The sequence below is a fragment of the Thermobia domestica genome, chromosome 17, assembly GCF_964235325.1.
Source record: "Thermobia domestica chromosome 17, izTheDome1.hap1.1, whole genome shotgun sequence".
Classification (NCBI taxonomy): Eukaryota; Metazoa; Arthropoda; class Insecta; order Zygentoma; family Lepismatidae; genus Thermobia; species Thermobia domestica.
The window spans coordinates 182,029,493-182,045,774 of NC_137470.1; the positions used below are offsets into that span (position 1 = coordinate 182,029,493).

Here is a 16,282-nt window from a genome sequence, read left to right on the forward strand (position 1 = left end):
GCTTGTTCGTACCATGTGATCAGCTCTTCATAGTTTAAAAATACATTGTTGTTTCTGTGGATCATGATGAAGTTTTGTTAATTGCTATTTACTTCTTTATCCAATTTATATTTTTTTTTCAACTTAAGTTTCAATTTCAAAGATTTCTGTGTAAGGCATGATCAAACAATTATGCTGTCGAATTTCCTTATTCTTTTAGTGACATAGATCTTTGCTGTTGCATATACAGATCACGTCAAAAAATCTAATGTGCACAAATTAAGGATATACGAGAGAAAATATAAATGATTTATATTTTTTGTCCCTTGCTTTTTTGTAATAAATGCTTCAAAGATAAAAAAAAATGCAATAACCTATTTTATTCTTGTTTTACTTTACTTACTTATTGTGTATGTTATGATATTAACGAAAGGTAGAGTATCATCTGTTAGTCTGTGTTGTTTGAACCTTCTTTTATGTCTATGCATTCATGTGCATTCTTGGAGGGAGAGAAGGTAACGCTGTCTTGAACTTCATCGACTACACAGTACACACCGTTATTATTATTAAAAACTTGGAAGTAGAGGTAGTGTGTATGCTACGCGGAATTCGGTAGGTTAAGCATGTAGCCACGAACTCCCGCAGCCCATCCTAAGTCTTGCATTTCTTCAGTCCCACCAGGCGAATGCCGGAATTGTACCTTCTATAAGGCCAAGACAGCTGTTTTCCACATCCTTGTCCCTCCCCTATTTCGGTCTGAGCCTTAGCTAATTAAAGAGTTTAAAGATTGAAACTTAATTATTGTCCAGAAAATGTCTACATTGACCGGTTCTTATTTTCATTGACCGCCCACCCCATCAAACTTTTCTGGCGTCGTCCCTGGTGTATAATATTATTTCATACAACCAGTACACCAAAGATAGTACACACATTAGATTATTTTTCGTCATAGTCTCAATATTGGTTGAGTCACTTGTCGCATCGTGGGATGAGTTTGAAAATTTCCTCCTGGAATAGATCTTGTCCTTGCATGTTCAGCCACGATGTCATGAAGTGTTGTACTTCCTCGTCCAAAGCGAATCGACAGCCTCCTAGGTGCTCCTTCAAGTGCGAAAACATGTGAAAGTAGCTTGGAGCATAGTCCGGAAATGAAATGAAATCTTTGAGTTTTACGTCCCACGGTTATGCCGGTTAGGCTAAAGGAGACGGTGATGATGAGTGATGAATGAAATGGTGGAATGAAGAAAGTGGGAGGAAACGGGAGAACCCCGAGAAAACCCACGCACACGGTGTTTGTCCACCACAAAGTTCACTTGGCGGGGGCTGAGATCGAACCCGGGACCCCAAGCACCAGAGGTGAACGCTCTACCACTTAGCCACCGCGGCCTTCGAGCATAGTCCGGACTGTAGGGAGAGTGGTCGATCATATTTTAGCGAAACTGTTTCAACAACGTGATGCTGGGTCGGCCACTGCGTTCCTCATCGGTAACGTTTTCTCTACAAGCCGCAAACTTTCGACATCCTACTGCGACATTCTGACGAGACAGTACAATCTCTCCGTAAACCTGTACCAGCTGCCGGTGATTTTCAGCCAAGGTTACATGTTTCACCCACACAACTTAGCAGACTTCTTCGCAAAACCAGTTTTCCAAATGAGTTGCCATTTGTGTAACTCTCATAATGCGGAAAGCAATGTTCAATTTTCCATGCATCAAAGCGTTGAGTACAAACTTCGCCTCTCTTTTTCACAACATTGATAACTGGACCTGATTCCCTTGTACTCTGAATATCCATAGTCTTCATTGGGATAAACGTTTATTACACTAATATTCCTTAAGTTTCAACAATAAGAATTGATAGGTGTATGAATGCTTAGCATATACGTAATGGTTGAGTCAGACCTCACGCTCTGTGTAATCTTTTATCAACAAAAAGTGACCCCGCGTAACGTAAGTGCTAATGCTTTCGCCTTTAGTGTGAACGGTCCCAGGTTCTATTCCTAGTGTAGCCAATCGGTCGAAAATGTTAATGTTTCTTTCCAAGGCCAGTCATCTTGAGTGCGGACTTTCTCTGTCACATCAGGTAAATCCCGGGATAGTAGCAAACATAACTCTCCCAAGTCACATCTTTATTACCCATTGTTTTTGTCCTCCCTAATTCTGCGGGCAGCGTGATCGTCGAGTGTTGCATATTTAGTACCGTTTCATTCATAATTTCTTAAGCAATAGATTGCGTCAATATATTAAATTAATATCAGTAGGTCTTCGGATGATGTGGCCGCGATGGCTCAGTGGTAGAGCGTTAGTTGTTTCAATTGAGTTTTGTGGTGGACAAACAACGTGTTCCTGGGTTTCATTTCGAGGTTCTCCCATTTCCTGCCACTTTCTTCGTTCCGCCATTTCATTCATTTCATAGCATCATCGTATCTTTAGTATATAAGGCATAACTCTGGATCGTAAGACTCGAAGATTTCATTTCACTTGTCTTCGGGCGACTTTCAGAAAGAATGAAATAATTTAGTTTAGTTATGCAATCTTTCCAAAATTGTAGAAAACGCAAATTTCTCATAAGCGCTCACAAGGAAAGGACATGTACATGTCATCCGGACATTCGAATCAAACCTAGTCCATTCGATAAACATAACAAAGATGTGTTCATAAAAAAAAAAAAAAAAAAAAGATGCATTGGACAATGGAGTAAGTCCCTGGGGCCCATTAACCCTGTTAGTATAAAGATAATCGTAGACTCGCAGTGAAATAGCTATTGCATCAACACTGTTTATTGGAAAATCATGGTATATACTTCTTTCCCTTCAGCATGAAACAATACACATTTTCCCCTCATATCTATTCCGTCTATCAACACAAAACTTGGTACACCCATTTCCTAACAACTATAGTACTTTCAGAGATACATTTGAATTATGCGCTTTTACCCAGAGCCACTTCAGAAGGGTCCGAAGTTGATAGGGATTTCCCGACATTCTCCCAATTTTCACTTTTCAAGTACATTATGGACTCCAATACATAGCACCTCTGGAAAGCTTGTTTCATGCTGAAGAGATTGAACTATAAGCCGTGACTTTCCAATGAACAGTGTTCATGCAGGGACATTATGTAAACAAACACTCTATATTTGATGTAAATAAATACTTGGTGCAATTGAAACAATCATCCGAATACCTAATATTTGGTGTGAGTTTGATGTGTAAAGATTCAATTGCCTAACCTTATAATTACAAGTAAAATTAATCATATTTCACAACACAAAATTCAATAAAAAGATCGGCTGTTAAAATGCGAAGTCGTGTGTCCATGTGATACGTTAAATGCAATATTAACTAACATACGTTATTCTGAGAATTGTAAGAAACATTTGTATGTTGGTGGTTTTATTAATAGTGCAAAATAAGCAAATAGTTAAATGTTTTAATGAAAGACTTGAAACACTGTTATGATGCCAAGTGCTTCAGGAAGATCATGGTGCTTAACACAATATTTTACTTCGTTCTTATTTTCTAAAATATTGTTAATAAAAATGTATTAGCATAATTTTGAAATTAGCGTTCCACAACTATGCTGACAGGCTGAGGGAAACTTTACCAAATATACTAACAAGAAACGGACATAAATATGTCATCCGGACATCAAAATCAAACCTAGTGCATTCGATAAACATAACAAAGATATGTTCATGCACACACACACACAAACACACACACAAAAAGGTGCCATGGACAACGAAGTAAGTCCCTGGGGCGCCTTAACCCTGTTAGTGTAAAGAAAATCGCAGACTCGCAGTTAAATAGCTACTGTATCAACATTGTTCATTGGAAAGTAATGGTTTATAGTTCATTCTCTTCAGCATGTAACAAAATTTCCGTAGGTGCTATGTATTGGGGCCCACAACGTACTTGAACAGGGAAAATTGAGAGAATGGAAAATTCCCTCCAGAAATCCCTATCATCAACGTTGGATCCCTCTGGAGTAGCCCTGGTAGAAGCACACAATCCAAATACTATATAGGATAAGAAATGTGTGTAGAAAGTTTTGTATTGCTAGACAGAATATGTATGAGGGGAAAGCGTGTATTGGTTTACAAGTTATTCTCTAATCTCTATTCCGTCTATCAATAGAAAACTTGGGTCACCCATTTCTTATTCCCATAGTATTTTCTGAGATACATTTGGATAGTGTGCTTTTACCCGTGACCACTGCATAAGGCTCCAAATTTGACGGGAGGGATTTCTGGAGGGAATTTTCCAGGCATTCTCCCAAGTTTCCCTGTTCAAGTACGTAAGGGCCCCAATACATAGCGCCAATGGAAATCTTGTTTTATGCTAAAGATAATGAAGTATAAACCGTGACTTTCCAATGAACAGTGTTGAAGCAATAGCTATTTCACTGTGAGTCTATAATTTCTTTATAGTAACAGGGTTAATGGGCCTCAGGGACTTACTCCGTTGTCCATGGCGCATAATTTGTTTGTGCAGGAACATATCCCTGTTATGTTTATCGAATGGACTAGGTTTGATTCGGATGTGCAGATGACTGGTTCATGTTCGTTCATTGTCAGTTACTTTTAAACATTAAAAATTATAATTTTAAACTTTTTTTCTCATTTATGTTTCAGGTACAACCCATTGTGATGATATAGTAGATCCTTCTCCAAATGATCCACCTCAGTTGCTAGCGGCTAGAGATGAAATTCAAAAGCTGATCGGCAAATGGATTCTAGAATAATTATTTGTAACTACAGGTACATTTTTTTTATTTAAGTACCTAAAGTGAGGGATGAAGCTGTTGTATATATTGTCCCTAGCTGTCACGTCTCTGACTTTCTCCATTTATATGTGTACCGTATTGACGTTACGAATTATTTTTTTTTTAATTTCCTCATTTCTATTGAGACGGTTATGCAATCAGATATGCGATTTTAAAGCGCCATATCTGGCAATATTGGGAACTACTTGTTCTGGCTCTATCCCTCTGGGTGACGTTAAGGTTATTCAGACTGGAATGAACAAAGTGGAGTGTTTGATTCCAGAAGTTGGGAAAGTGTTTAAATCGTTGCAAACGTTAGATGGGCAAATTTAAAAAGCAAAATAGTATTGCATTTGGAATATATAGAAAAGAAGTTATTCTTGGATTCGAAGTGAATTGCAGTTCGTTATTCATTAAAGTATCATATTTCATAGTGCTGTAACCACGAGAAGTTATATTTTTCAATATTAGCAAGTGGTCTTCAAATTAAAGCGTATATGAGTGCACATATTACAATCTCCTTGATGTAATATTATCAAGGTGAGTTTTTTTTTTTCTTAATTACACTCATGTTTCGAAGAAATCAGCTTTACTGACAAAAAGGGTTAATATTAAAAATAATAAGTGATTTATTTCGGACTATTGTAGCATTGAAGACGTTAATGTTTGATTATGAATTATGCCAAGTGCTTGTTTAAATGGAACAGTATACAGTTATTGTTAAATGTGTCTAATGAAAGGCTTTTCGTATCTTCTTTTTGGAACATATTTTGAGGAAGTTTATGAAGTTATTAGTAAAGAGGACTTAAATATCTTATTTCAAAAAAAAATACTTTCACCTAAATTTGTGGTTGCCCTGTGTTTGTTGAACAACTTTCTATACAGTGAAGTCGTCTTACCATAGATGATTATTACAAAAGGTACGTATATAGACAAATTTAAGTTTTACGTGAAAAGTGTCCTAGACTATATTAAAATAGCTAGAGTCTCCACGAACGAGCTTCATATTTATAAAGAGAGCACGTTACATTTCTGAAAGGATATTTAAAACAGATATTAATAATTGAATACTGAAGCTAGTAATAATTGTCACAAAATTTTTAAGATCCATTATCTATCATATATCATGAATAGCTTTTGGCTAGTTGGGAGCTCCGCCCCCAGATCCCCAGGTTTTTTCGGCCTATGGCCTCGCACTTATTATCTATCGGTCTTTGAATCAACAGTGAATTTCGTGAACTTGCTCTTCATAATTCCTGAATCTGCCCATCCGGGGGCTTAGCCCCTACACAGTATCTTTGCTCGGCCTACGGCCTCGCTCCCCTTGAACCCACAATTCTATCGTTTCTTTTCCTATTTCAACTATCTAAAAGATAAGATTTTGTATCCCAAGAAAACGCCCATTTAAATGGCATGGGAATTTCTTCATCCCCCTATAGACCCCTAAAAAATAAAATTATTTACTTTTGGCAACTTTTCTGTCGGTTAGTCCTGGAAGGCTACAATCATGCGAAATTCCATCATTCTAATCCTGGCAAAAATGCCTAAACATTTTGGGGCGCAGAAAACGTCCCATATAAATAACATGGGAAAGATTTTTCAGTTCTCCATAAAACCACTCTACCCTTGGAAATTTTTATTTCTGATGATTCAGTCAGGTGACGCTAACAAAAACGTACAAACATACCGAATTTCAAGTCTTTTTTATTTCAATTCTAAGCACCTAAAATATGAGATTATACGAATATATATATATATATATATATATATATATATATATATATATATATATATATATATATATATATATATTTATATATATATATATATATATATATATATATATATATATATATATATATATATATATATATATATATATATATAGGCTCATTTAAAAAACGTGGGGAAATTATTCATCTCCTCTTTAGACAATCTAAAAATTAAAAATATTAACTTTTGGCAATTTTCCTGTGGGTTTGTCCCGAAAACCTACAATCATGTCAAATTTAATCATTGTAGCCCTACAGGAAGTGCTCAATAATTTATGTCAGCTCATGTAGTATTATATATAGTTATGATATGATCTAGGGTAAATTGGGGTGAATAGGACCACTTTAAAGAAAATTACCTTGTACTGCTATAATTAGTGCTTTATTAAAGAACTTTTTACAGAATTATAATATACCATATCTTTACTACAAATTTCATTTAAAACCATTTCCTTCAAAAATTGTGAAATGCTATAAAATGTATATATATATATATATTCGCCTCGAATGGCCCTGTTCATCCTATCATATTTGGGTGAATAGGGCCATTCGTAAGATGAATAAGGCTACATGTATTAATGAATTGAAACATCAGATAATTGTAAAGTCGTACTAAAACATAGAGTACAATTCGTATTCATAATATTTCAGAATTATAGATGGTGTGAGCGATAAATTTACATGCTCATAAAGTCATATAGTTATATATCGGTTGGAACAAGTTTCTCTCTAATGTATTTTAGGAAAACACAACACAAATAAGTAGTCTGTAATACCTTCTTTTTGTAGAACATTAATCACATTACAACTAAAAATCCTTGAACAGTCTGTTAATAATAACACAAACGCTCTCTTCTTTTTAATCAGCAAAAAATCGGTAATTAACCCTTATCTATAGGCCTAGCCTATTTTATATACGAAAAGAGTACACAAAAGTAAAACTTAAGTTTACATACAGAAAACAGTAAACTTTTCATTTGGAACTTCTTTTTCGTTCTGTTGCTGGACTGCTGAGACAACGTCCACAAGTAAATATTTTCATTTGTTCTCCTTCGACACATTGCGTATGATACTACGCTTTGCACTTGTAGCAATATACTTAATACCCAAAGCATGAAGACAAATGGTAGTAATAGGAAATGCTGCAAAACCAATGATCATTTCGTTTTTATTGGTATTGTTGTTACTTCTTCTTCATCATATTCTTTTTCTTCCGTCAAATCTTCTGAACTTACTACTGACGTTTTACGTTCCCAATCCCTTTTGAATAATGCTTTGCGAACAGATTCAGGTGATGTTAGAAGCTCAGCACGCTGCTTAGGTCTAGACTTACTGGATATTTTTTTAACGATCTTTTTGGGAGTTGGTACTAAATCATGGAAAAACGCTTGCCTCCTTAGACATAAGCATACACTCAACTCTTTTTTCACAGATGTAGTTATTGACGTTTCTTTCTCTGCAGAACTTGAATTGTTAGCGTTAATTGCTGATTCCTTATTAGATATTTTAATTTTGAAAGAGAAAAAAAAAACCTGTACTGCTTCTTGTACGTCATCTGCGTTTAACGCTTATATTTTCCCATCTGAAATAAGAAAGAGAGACAAAAATTATCGAATTCTTATATCACCATTATATATAAGACGATAGATAGAATGAATTAGTGGGGGTGTTGTTGATGCATGCATTCGTACAAAATTAAAGTGGGAAATATTTAAGTTTTACGTCCCAAGCTTACGCCAAGCAGGCCAAAGTAGAGGGTGATGATGAGAATGAATGAAATGGTGTACGGAAAAAGAGCAGTAAACGGGAGAACCCCGAGAAAACCCATGTACACAGTGTTTGACCACCACTTGACGCGAGCTGGGATCAAACCAAGGACCCCACACACCAGAGATGAATGTTGTGCCACTGATCCACCGCGGCTCCCTAATCAAAAGTAAGGCCCTGTTCACCCTAAGTAGGTATGGTCCTATTCACCCTACTTGGTAATATATAGAAACATGAATTGAAAACTCTTTTGAGGATACTTCACGATTATCATGCTCGTCATAACAACTTAAGTCAGCATTCCTGAAGATAAGAAAATGAAACTTTTGCAGTTCCAGCAGAATTACTTAGCGTAACAAGAGAGAATACATTACAAAAGTATTAAAATGCGCTATTTTTCTTAACACTGACCTCCAATTGATTATAAAAGTTGTTCTGTAATACAATCAGCGTCCAGCATTCACACAATCTAACTGCATAATAAACTTTTAGAGACTCACAGTGAAAACACGGCGTGGATTTCGCTTCCCTGCTTTTGTTCTATAAACAAGTAAGGTGACTTTGCTCCACCTTTTTTTAAGGGCTAAGCCGGTCAAAGGGTTACGCCCTTTCTTCGAGATGAGGATTATAGTTATGGGGAAGTTTATTTATTTATAGGGGTCATTGAGAATTTGGAGCATTATTTTATTGCATTTTATTTCAGTGTTATTTTTGGGCATCTTATTTATTTATTTATTCATCTTTTTAAAATGAGAGATGACGTGAAGTGCAGGCGGACGTCACAAACACGAGGGTAATGTTAGTATGGACAAGAGAATGGTTATCTTCTGCCCTGGGGCGTCACAGTGCTGATGAAGACAGATGAAGCCCGCTGCTTGCAACATTGATGGAACACTAGTGCAGAGATGGATAAATGCATGGACTAAGATGAGTTGGATAGTAGATGGCAAAGTCGGCCTTTTGAGAGTCACCGTCGTCTAGAGTGTTATAGTATAGAGTGAGAAGATTTTGTAGAGGAGTGGGTTGGTGACGTGGGGACGTATCATGTATTATGTCCTGTTGAAAGTTGTCTAGGAATATCGGATTTCCTTCTGCAATGACTTTTGTAATATATTTAGTGCGAAGTGTTTCTAAGTGTGGAAATATTGTTGGAAAGTAGATTCGGCGATAGAGGTCGGCAGTCGGTGCTGGTAGTTTGATACGATAAGCAAGTCGGTGAGCATGTCTTTCAGAGATGGCGAGTCTATTATACAGGGTGGGCCATTTTTATCAATCCACGGAAATATCTGAAAAATGATAAAACATAGAAGAAATTTTTGAAGTACACGTTATATATTGCTAAGGGGGAAAACCAATTCCGCCATAAGTACCCCTCTCCGCCCCCCGTAAATGGGGGTAACGGGGGGTAACTTTGAAATGCCAAATGGGAACATGGGTCGAGTAACACCTCGTTCGAAAGGTCTTGGAAAACTAAGTAATGCTGTACCAAAAGATGTTTCATATTATGCACCAGTTTCAGAATCGCCGCCATGATATGGTTCGGAAACTCCAGTACCCGTAGTATGAAAACCATGGAAGGTAAATGAATAGAACAAAATTGAAATACGTAAATATCATAGGGCATATCGAATTGTGTGGTCCCTGTGATCCAAGCGGTCTCCCTGAAGGGGTCTTGGGGGCTAACTTCAAAATTTCAATGTCCGACCGGACAACGGTTCGGGCGTACGCTTGACCTACCCAATGCTGTTTGGAAGGCAGACTTCATGGATAGAGAATCGGTGCACAGAGTTAATGCGAATGGCCATATTTACATGTTAATTAACTATTAGCACTCATGTCATACTGTGAGTTTGAGGGACGAAACGGTGTGTACGTATATCACCGAAATGTTTTCTGAACAACCAGCACGCATTGCATAAAAATTTATGTGGCGACGGAGATTAGCAAATTCACACGTTTGTAAGTTCCAGCAACTGCATTATTTGGCAACTTCTTTCGTATAACGTTCTTTCTGTTTTCGCATCAAATCATACTCAGCCATACAGATATGCGTTACCATTCAAATAAAATTGCACCTTTTTTTAGTCACTACAGCGTCATCCTTACAAACAAATGTTTCAACCACTCCATACCTATTTGTAAGGTAGCCTTAATTTGCGAATTAAAGTAGAGTTCTCATTTGAACTTTCACAGTTACTTTAAACCCCACTCACATACAGAGCGCAGGGAGATATTATTTTGCAGGACTTGGATTTCTCTCTATACATTATGGCAATTTTATTCTAATATATTTTTTTTAATCTCTGTTGTATTATTCTCGAGCCTTGGAACGCCTCCGTGGTTTTCCTATTTAATTTTTGTTATTTTCATTTGTCTAACCGTTTTCATACTATGGGCACTAGACGTTTCCTTAGACACACTCACCATGTCTTGGCGATCATTTTGAAAACGGTGTCTCATGTCGAAAATATTCTTACAGAAGGTGTTTGATATTATTTTGTCTATCTAACATGATGTTACTCGCTTCAAGTTGCTATTTGAAATTTTCAAGTTGACCCGGATACTTTTCAGTTGGCCCTTGGAGTCACCCCGACAACACCTCTCGATGTGCCTTACGTCAGTTAGCTACTCCAGTTTTTCTTCTGTTGATTTATCTCCAATTGCTTTCATACTACGGGTACTAAACCTTTTCTCTGACACGGATACTATGTTTCGGCGGCCTTTTGAGAACACTGCCATTTCATCTCAATCGTTTTTTTTTCCGGCAAGATGTTTGATTTTGCAAGATCTATCGAACGAGGTACCACTCGACTCATGTTACTATTTGAAGTTTTGAAATTAGCCCCCAAGACCCCTTCAGGGAGACCGCTTGGATCACAGGGATCACACCATTCGATATGCCCTATGATATTTACGTATTTCAATTTTTTTCTATTCATTTACCTTCCATGGTTTTCATACTACGGGTACTGAAGTTTCCGAACCATATCATGGCGGCCATTTTGAAGCTGGTGCACAATTTGAAACATCTTTTGGCACAGCGTTACTTAGTTTTCCAAGATCTTTCGAACAAGGTGTTACTCGACCCATGTTCCCATTTGGCATTTCAAAGTTACCCCCGTTACCCCAATTTACGGGGGGCGGAGAGGGGTACTTATGGCGGAATTGGTTTTCCCCCTTAGCAATATATAACGTGTACTTCAAAAATTTCTTCTATGTTTTATCATTTTTCAGATATTTCCGTGGATTGATTAAAATGGCCCATCCTGTATAGTTCATCAGGTGTAGAGATCCAGCAGATATGGCCATGTGTGAGAGCAGGTCGGAGGAATATTTTATAGGTCGTAATGACGGTGTCGGTTTGTAAGCTCCAGGTTGTGCCCACTAGCCGTCGGATGAGGTTTAAACGGTTCGCTGCCTGTGATCGACTCTTTTGTAGGTGGGGTTTCCAACTGAGTTTAGAATCAAAGATGATCCCAAGGTAGGTATCATCTTTGATGATGGCGATTGTGATGATGGTAATTGTGATGATGGCGGATGAAAGTGCCATTTACATTAATGTGAAGAAGTGAAGGATTGCGATGGATTCGTGAGCGGCAACGAGGAGGGAGTAAAATAAGAGTTTGTGTTTTGAGAGAATTGGTGGTGAGGCGCCATTTGGAACACCAGGAAGTAAAGGCGTCAATTGCCTGCTGGAGTGTTCTATTTATGTTTTGAACAGTATTAGATGTGGCAAGAAAAGCGGTATCATCTGCATATTGGTATACTGAGACATTTGGTGGGAGAGGGGGCATGTCGGCGACATATAAAATATATAGAAGAGGTGAAAGGACAGATCCCTGAGGGACGCCACAGTGAAGAAAGATCGGATAGGAAAGGGATTGATTGATATTAATATAAGTCATACGATTGGAAAGGAAAGAAAGTATACATCGGATGTATGAGATAGAAAGATTGAAAGATTGAAGTTTTGCGATGAGGCCGGCATGCCAAACTGTCAAAAGCATTCTCCAGATCGAACAGTAAGAGACAAGATAGTTTTGAGGTATTACAATGATTTGTTATAGCAGTGGTGAGGCGTAGAAGCTGGTCAGAAATACTAATATGTGGGCGAAAGCCGGCTTGATGTAGAGGGATGAGATTATGGTCGGAAAAATTAGTATGCAAACGGCTGACTAGAATGCGTTCAAAGATTTTGCTAAGGACTGATGTTAGTTGGATTGGTCGGTATGATCAGAGTGCACTAGGAGTTTTTTTTTTTTTTGGTTTGATGAAAATGAGAGTTTTGGAGATTTTCCATTGGGGAGGGTAAAATCCGGTGCGAAGAATGAAGTTGTAGATGGTTGCGAGAAGTGAAAAGAGGATGGGAGGAGATGGATGGCATGATTTGATGCGTTTATAGGTAATGTGATCAAAGCCGGGGGCCATGTTTCCTTTTGATCGAATGGCGGAAGAGATATCTTCAGGAGTTATGAGAACGTTAAGAGGAGAAGCGGTAAGTTGGTGGTGAAGATTGGGTTGGAGTTGAGAAGCGTGCGGGTTTGCAAGGTTTTCCACACGGCGGATGAGAGTTGGATGAAGTGGTTATACGGTTGGGGTAAAAATGTCTTGAAAGAAAGAGGCGAACGCATTTCCTTTGTCAGTATCGGTTTGAAGAGGGTTGTTATGTGAGATGATAGGGTACGATGTATGACGGTTTTTGCCAGTTACCTGATGAAATTTTTGCCAGAATTTGGTAAGGTTCGAGGTAGTGGATAGATTTTTGCAGGCTGAGATCCAACGTTTTCGTTTATAGGCATCTAAGTAATTGTGGAGCATGCGATTCCAGCGACGATGATGATCTAATGATAGAGGAATACGTGTACGTTGGAAGTCACAAAAAAAAAAAAACGTCTAGAAGCAGAGCACCACCTTACTTTGCTCCAACCTATAAATTTGCTTTCAAGTCTTTCATTTACGGTTGTGTGTGATTTCACGTCTAACAGAGACAAAGATTTTAAGTATTTCTACTTTAAATAGTCTAAATTAGTTAACTATATCTTTTTCATAAAGTTTATAATATAAAGTTCAAAGCCCTTTTTATTTTAATAAGACTTCTCTAAAATCAATGCATGTGAATTGCGCTTCCATCTTCCGAGTTCTTTTAAACTATATGTTGAGGACGTTTATATGTTTGTGGTCAATTCTTTCGACAATGAGATCTCGGAAACTACAGGATCTAGAAATATGACGTTTTCACTGATCAATTGCAAATTTTGTGTAGGTTGTCCAGTTCTAATTGAATATTTAAGAAAAACATGGTCATTATTTCTTTATTACATTTTCTTAGGGTACACTGGGAGCGTTGAAATTAAAAAAAAAGGCATTATATCCTATGCGTTATACATTCCAACATCATATTGCTGTATATAGGGGTTGTATATATCTCAGACGTTTGCTTCATGGCCAAATAATAATGAAAAATGAAGGATAACCATTTCTCGAGTCTAAGATAAATCTTTATTTTTTGAGTGTTTTGCCCAATGAACACCAAATATGAAATGAAATGAAATGAAATTTTGAGTTTTACGTCCCACGGTTATGCCGGTTAGGCTAAAGGAGACGGTGATAATGAGTAATGAATGAAATGGTGGAATGAAGAAAGTGGGAGGAAACGGGAGAACCCCGAGAAAACCCACGCACACGGTGTTTGTCCACCACAAAGTTCACTTGGCGGGAGCAGGGTTTGAACCCGAGACTCCTAGCACCAGAGGTGAACGCTCTACCACTGAGCCACCGCGGAACACCAAATATAACTGACATTATAATTAATTGTATATGTAATATATTTGCTTATAACATTCTGTATGCAAGAAGAAAGAGAGTGCTAGTCATAGATGAATTAGAAACTACAACCGGCACTAGGCTCAAATCTTGCAAATGGTGCGAGATAATGGAAAAAATAATCGAAAAAATCTCCCCTTTATGATACCCATTTCCGATTTTCTTAAAAAAATCAAGACGTCTTTCACTTGTGTCTGTAAAGGAACATATGTTGTGAGGAATGAGAAGGAGATTTATGCTCAGATGCGAATGATGCGCTGTGTAGAGAGCGCAGGTTCAGCTAGTATGATATATATAACTTTATGAGCTATGAAACACGTAGATTCAATGCCACGTTCACAAAACCTCTTCATTAACTTGTGCCCTTAGCCAACTAGTTCAAATTCTACTTCCTAATTGTCGCATCAGAAACGTAACTCCATTTTCGTAGGTTTACAGACGAGAGGACAAAAATATTATTTCCTTAGAAAGATGTGTTTTTAATAAGATTGTAATTGAGCTACATTACAACAGATGATCGACAAGTAGAACATATGGTGTTACGTTGCTTTCACACCAAACGGGGCTTTTAAAATTGTCCAAACATGAAGAAGACGAAAACAGCATTTTTGGAGTTACGTTCCTCTAGTTCTCATGCGACGTAATGGTAATTTCCTGATTGAATTATTATTTAAAACTTTGAAAGTATTTGTACTTTCTTACATTCTGCCTACATGACCTGCCCACTGGAGCCTCCTCGACTTCATGACCCTAACGATGTTTGGTAGAAGGTGTAAATTATGCAGTTCCATGTTACGAAGATTGGGACATTTCTTATTCCCGTTCCCCGTACGAATATTCGCCTCAGGATTTTATTCTTTTAATTCACACCACTGTACATCATTTCAAATTGTCTGTATTACTTGGATCATTATATATATACTTGTAGGAGACAGTTTAACATGCCATACAACTTTGTTTTATTTATTTATTTATTTATTTATTTATTTATTTATTTATTTATTTATTTGCAGATTCAACGAGACCTTCCTACTGCCACAAAATGTTCTCCTCAGTCATGTGTGTTTGTTTTTGTTACACTGTACGAAGATAAAATAATTTTAATCGTTTTCAATAATAATAAATATTATAAAATTTTCGAGCTTTTTCTTCAATTTATGATTTGCGTATTGTGTGTGTGTGTGCGTTAGAAAAGGGATTTTTTTCCAGCATTGTTATATATGCATTAGTTTATAGTAAAACCATATTGTTGTTATGAACGTGGAGATTATTTTAACATATAATTAAGTGTTTATGATACATTGGCTTAATATCAACCATGATAACCAATTATATTTAAAGTGGAAACATATTATATTGAAATATTACACATCATAAAACGTTACTGTGAATCTTAATCCAAAATTGTATTTAAAAGCACGAAGCAAAACTACAAGTAAATGCATTGAGTTAACAATCATTTCCGCTGAGTTTATAAGAGATATTTAGTATATATGTAGTACTATCTCTCTCTCTCTCTCTCTCTGTATATATATATAGAGAAATCATTTAGTTATATATATAACTAAATGAATTCAATTCATGCTTGTGATATGAATTGTCATTTAAAGGGAAGTGAAAAAAATATATTAAATTTGGTTCCATCTTATGTACACGAAGTTGAAAATATTGAAAGTAAGATATGAAAATTCGTGAATATTGTTTTTTGGTTAAAAAAAATGGTTTTCATGATTGTTAGTAGCTTTAAAGAAAGAGCTGCTGATATTTGCATGATAATCATTCATGAATTACTTGTATAAATTAGTTATTTGTAATAAGAATAATTTAGAAAGATTTGTTTTGGTGTTTTTTACTAGTATCATTATCTTAAGTATTTAAGAAGAAAACCGTTTGTACTCAAACTACCATAAGCGGATGAGCAGGTAAAATGTTCGCAGTAAAGATATAATTACCTTACTAATCAAAATAAAGCCATATTTGGAGACTTGCATTTCATTTGTTGTAGTTATCGATTATTTCCCTTAGTTTTCATTTGCTACGTAATATTTAGTTTTAAAAAGTATGGGTAGTTTGCTTTATGCAATTCAACTTTACCATATTAATATGTTCCAGGCGTGTTCATGCACGCATAAAGAGAGTGTTTCATGAAACACTTTTATAGTTGTTGCTGTAAGGATT

The 16,282-nt window shown here is 36.6% G+C and overlaps 1 protein-coding gene across 1 annotated transcript in view; it reads left to right on the top strand.

Moving 5' to 3' along the window:
- LOC145674263 (putative serine protease K12H4.7) overlaps positions 1–16,070 on the top strand; it is a 166,821-nt gene extending 150,751 nt beyond the window's left edge. The window contains exons 10-11 of the mRNA XM_081744098.1: positions 4,612–4,737; positions 15,118–16,070. Of these exons, the coding sequence (XP_081600224.1) occupies positions 4,612–4,721 (110 nt within the window). The 3' untranslated portion in view covers positions 4,722–4,737; positions 15,118–16,070. The remainder of the gene's footprint in view (positions 1–4,611; positions 4,738–15,117) is intronic.
- Positions 16,071–16,282: the final 212 nt, after the last annotated feature.